The following is a 5,390-nucleotide window of genomic DNA, read 5'->3' on the forward strand; positions in this document are numbered from 1 at the left end:
TTGACAGAGGAGCATGTATGACGGTGCAACAAGCTAGCCCTACTGGCTACTCAATCAATCCCAAACGATGGCGGTTTTCTGATCAGTTGGTTCGCCTAAATTCTACTCCGTTTGATAAAGTGAAATATAGGGAGACAATTAATTTAAAGAACAAATCAGAGGCCCATCACAGTCTACCTATGTGAGCCAATTTAATTGACATGAAATTGTTCAAGAGAAGAGAGGGATCATTATGTGTTGGTGGCTGGTGGAGCAGCAACCTTCTATGTGTCTAGGCCACAGGAGGTTGGTGGCACTTTAATTGGGGTGGACTGGTAGCAAATACATAAAACACATGGTTTCCATGTGGTTGATGCCATTCCATTTGCGCAATTCCGGCCATTATTATGAGCCATCCTTCCGTCAGCAGCCTCCTGTGGTATAGGCCTACGTCATCAAGTGTGATCAGGCCCTATCCAGCCATCTATCCATTCCATCACATTGTTATGAGGAATAATGGGAACTGCCTTGCTATATTTCATCACACTCTCCTCCTCCCTACACTGGTATACATAGGTCTACTTAGGTCATAGATGAGTACATAGAAGCAGAATGCATAGAACGACCCACCCCATTCAAGTCAATGATGGCATTATGGGTGGACTGGCAGCCAATGTGAGTGTACCCATGAGTTTACCAGTCAAATTGCCAGGGTTAGAGGTTCCAAGCCCTTTTCTGTGGATTATATTTATATGTATGAGTCACTACCTGGCACTCACAACACTAGAGGCCATTGTTGTGGCTGTGATCCTGATGCTCCATACAGTGGCATTGTGTCTCCGTCTCTACTAGCCTCTACTGTTAGCTAGTAGGGCTGGACGCAGAGAGAGGAAGGTTGTCTACTAGTGGTGTAAAGTACTTAAGTAAAAATACTTTAAAGTACTACCTAAGTAGTTTTTTGGGGGTATCTGTACTTTACTTTACTATTAATATTTTTGACAACTTTTACCACTACATTCCTAAATAAAATAATATACTTTTTACTCCTTACATTTTCCCTGGCACCCGAAAGTACTCGTCACATTTTTAATGCTTAGCAGGACAGGAAAATTGTCTAATTCACGCACTTATCAAGAGAACATCCCTGGTCATCCCTACTACCTCTGATCTGACAGACTCACTAAACACAAATGCTTCATTTGTAAATTATGTCTGAGTGTTGAACTGTGCTCCTGGATATCTGTAAATTAAAAAAAACAAGAAAATTGTGTCGTCTGGTTTGCTTAATATGAGGAATTTTAAATGATTCATACTTTTACTTTTGATGCTTAAATACATTTAAAAACAAATACTTTTAGACTTTTACTCAAGTAGTATTTTACTGGGTGACTTTCACTTTTACTTGAGTCATTTTCTTTTAAGGTATCTTTACTTTTACTCAAGTATGACAATTGGGTACTTTTTCCACCACTGCTGTCTACTAGCGTCTACTATTAGCTGGTAAGGCTGGACACAGAGAGAGACAAGCTGCCAAGAGCGTCCTCACCACCCACCAGTCAAAGAAACAAGACAATGTATAAACAACTGCTTATAGCAGATGACAACATGTGTTTAATTTAATGAGATGGATACCATTTTGTGTGCAGACATTCTACTTTAATTAAAAGTAGAATGTGTGTGTTTAAAATATGTTACTTGATTTATTTATATACTGTATCTCTTTTGTTGGAGGTATGATTCACATCAGGCAATGCTTCTTGTGAATAGCAAACTCAAATTTTGTGAGTGTTTATTATAGGGCAGGGAAGCTCTCATTGATTGGACTCTAGGTTAGCTGACTCCTGACTCCAATTACCTAGGGGTTCACATACTTTTTCCAAGCTACACTGTGAATGTTTAAACGATGTATTCAATATAAACAAGAAAAATACAATAATTAGTGTGTTATTAGTTTATTTTACCAAGCAAGTTGACTGAGAACACATTCTCATTTACAGGGGAGAGGAGGGGGATGAATGAGCCAATTGTAAACTGGGGATTCTTAGGTGACCATGATGGTTTGAGGGCCAGATTGGGAATTTAGCCAGGACACCGGGGTTAACACCCCTACTCTTACAATAAGCATCATGGGATCTTTAATGACCTCAGACTGTACCTACACTAAGAGGCTACATGCCATGCACTGTAATATGTATCTGCTGCTGTACAGTTAATGAAATCTGCATTTATATATGATACATTCCTAGTCATTATTCCTGCCGGTGATGTGAGTTGTCATATTTGTAAGATGGATAGATCTTATGAAATGACTTATCAAAGTAAAGTATCTATAACAGCGCTGCTCTGTAGAATCTGAAGGATGTCAACTATGTCTCATGAATACAATATTTATTACTGGGCCTCAACACATCCCACATGACATGCTTCGACAAAACACACACACACACACACACTTACCGTTTGAATGGAGAGATGTTTGTAATTTCTTCTAATGTACTCAATCAACAGTGGAGATTTGACATCAAATCATCCAGTATATGGAAGGTAATTGTTGTGAAGGAATGTTGCCGTTAGTAAAACTAGCGTAGCCTACGGTAGACTCCGTAGAGCTGTTTTTCCCCACCAATCAACGCACACAGAAATACACACAATAAGAACTGAAGAAGAAGACATTGGTGATTTTATGAGTTTAATCAATTCAAAATGATTATGTTATTGTCATTCAATGTATTACGTATTGATCATGTGTTCAAAAACAATGTTGTTCCATTTGTAGTGTAAGCCTATTAACCTTGCTCGTATTATATGCTAATTATGTTCCGGCCCGCCGACTATTAGCTCAGAAAACCTTTTGGGCCCGAGGCAAAAACCTAGTTGACGAACCCTGTCTTACATTGTATGGGAACTATACAATGACATCATCAGGTGATGATGTCATTGTCAGCCAATCATTTGTAAAGAGCCTGGTTCTGCTGGACTGGATACAGTCTGAGTCTTAAATTGAACCCTATTCCCTATATAGTGCACTTCGTTTGATCAGAGCCCATTGTAGTGCACTAGTTTTAAACCAGAGCTCTATGCTTCCATCAAAAGCATTGAACTGTATAGGGAATCGGGTGGTATTTGGGACGCAGGCAGTGTCCCCTAAGAACTGAGGACAGGACCCCGGATTTGATATCTAGACTGGACTGGAGACATTGAAATAATTGTACAGTCTGTAGTGATGGCCTGATGGGAGATGGAGGATGAGTGGTAGCTGGTTGGGAAAAAGACCATTCGCTGGTGCTCTCTCCATCAGCGCTACACCACACACTCACAGACGTACACACGTACACAGTTCCCCATTGTTCTATTGTTACGTTCCAATCTGCACCACCACTCACAGTGCACAATGGTGACGACATGACAACATGTTCCATTGGCCCACTACAATGCCAAGACATTTACTCTTGGTGACCATCATTTCTAATCCTTTGGTTTGAAGCAAATATAGGCTACTGTATCCTAGAATAGATGAATTCACACAGAGGAGTTTCCCAGAGAGGAATTGAAAGACTGATGATTTTATTGGGTTTTACACTGACAGACAGACTGACAGAACATAGGGTTATCATGAGGACAACAGGGACACATGAAATAACAAAAGGATTTCACTATTCCCTTCATAACCTCCTAGTGCATCTTTTGAAAGAATGAGAAAAAGCACCACAGAATAATAATAACATTCCAAAGTATTAAAAAGTATAAATACTAAGAGAGGAGGGTTTTTCATGTTGTCGGGGCGGAATCATGGAATCATAGAATCATAGATTCTCGGAATCATGGGGTGTTGTTTTGTGTTTTGTGGCATTCCGATCAGACGTAACCTTTGACCTGAGCGGCAGGTCCTCTACGGGGGCTGCTGTCGCTGCTGAAGGTCGGAGACCCGGGGATGCCGGGAGGACTCGACCCCGCATACAGCAGCGACCCACCAATCAGGAGCAAGGCTGACGCCCCCCAGCCCAGGTATAGGGCGGGGCCTAGCTCTCTCTTGTGCGGTGCGGCCACGTGGGGATCATAGAAGTCCCTGATAATGGAGTGGGCCGTCCAGCAGATAGGAACCAGGTAGAGAAACCCAGCGATGCCGAACAGAAAGCCGGAGATCCTTGCAATACGAGCCTTCAGACTATTCTGACCAATACACTTGGTGCACTTTACCCCCACCACACCGAGAGCCAGGGCCAGGCCACAGAGGAGGACGGAGAGCACGGTGAGGCCCCGGGCCGCCTGCATGTCGCTGGGCAGGGCCAAGAGACTGTCGTACACCTTGCACTGGATCTGGCCCGTTGATTGGACGATGCAGGTCATCCACAGCCCCTCCCAGATGATCTGAGCCGTCACAATGTTGTTGCCGATGAAGGCGGTGACGCGCCACAGTGGAACAGAGCATACCAGGAAGCCGCCCACCCAGCCAACCAGGGACAAGACCAGGCCCAGGAGCTGCATGCCGGTGGTCGCCATGGTGAAGGTGAAAGGCTGTTGTTGTTGTTGTGGTAGTAGTAACGGTTGTGGTGACGGTTGACGATGTCTACCGGTATTTGGCTGGATCTTCGTAAGTATTTGTACCACGTTGGTTGTTACTGGGATGTTAAAGTCCTTTCTCTTTGTCTCACTAAAATAGTCCCAAGCTGTGGAAAGTCTATGCACCCCCGAAATCTTGAAAAACAGATGTCTTCCTCCTCTTCTTCTTCTTGCCCCTCTCCTTCTCTCTGGTTGATGTGGAGGCCAACTGGGGACAGACAAGGCCAAACGTCCTAACAACCAGATGGAATTAAAGCAGTGGTTAGTATAATGATCCAGCTGAGGACATTTCTGAACTGTACTTATGCAAATGTACTTCTAAACCATCAGAATAATAGCAAATCAAATCATTAATCACTGTAAATAACATTCACCCAGCCTATTGACTCCTACACAGATTAACATGGCATTAATAAACATTTAAAAGTCTAAAATTTAGACTTTTAAATGTTTATTAATGCCATTTAGACTCTAAATAATCACAGTGCTTAGCTACTGTAAATAATGTTTATCATAACTATTTGTAAACAGGCAGGGAGGGCCTGAGAGAGACTGGATTCCAGTGTGGATCCGAAAGGAGCAGAGAGAATGGTTTCCATTGACTGTGCTGTTGTGGGTGTTGGAGCTACGAGCTGCTATGCCTGCCTGGCCGGAACACTGGATTATCTCAGAAAAACACGAGGAGGATCGGAACACAGCAGGGCTTTCATACAGGACTGGTACAGTGGGCCCAGGCTCTGTTGACTGAGGACCCAGCTCAGTTTAACTCTGTTCTGGACTGTCTTAATTACACTGGGAGAAATAACAGCTGGACTAATACAATAGATTGATCAATCACTACTTGTATCTGC

General features: G+C 42.8%; 1 protein-coding gene across 1 annotated transcript; it reads right to left on the minus strand.

Moving 5' to 3' along the window:
- Window positions 1-3,526: 3,526 nt before the first annotated feature.
- On the minus strand, window positions 3,527-4,887 carry LOC129832820 (claudin-6-like). The gene has a single exon (XM_055896841.1). It carries the CDS (start codon window positions 4,477-4,479, stop codon window positions 3,835-3,837), a length of 645 nt encoding a protein of 214 aa, XP_055752816.1. The 5' UTR covers window positions 4,480-4,887; the 3' UTR covers window positions 3,527-3,834.
- Window positions 4,888-5,390: the final 503 nt, after the last annotated feature.

This window comes from Salvelinus fontinalis, chromosome 34 (assembly GCF_029448725.1).
Source record: "Salvelinus fontinalis isolate EN_2023a chromosome 34, ASM2944872v1, whole genome shotgun sequence".
Classification (NCBI taxonomy): domain Eukaryota; kingdom Metazoa; phylum Chordata; class Actinopteri; order Salmoniformes; family Salmonidae; genus Salvelinus; species Salvelinus fontinalis.

Coding starts and splice junctions, on each gene's coding strand:
- LOC129832820 (XM_055896841.1), bottom strand. CDS start 4,479: ATGGCGACCACCGGCATGCAGCTCCTGGGCCTGGTCTTGTCCCTGGTT.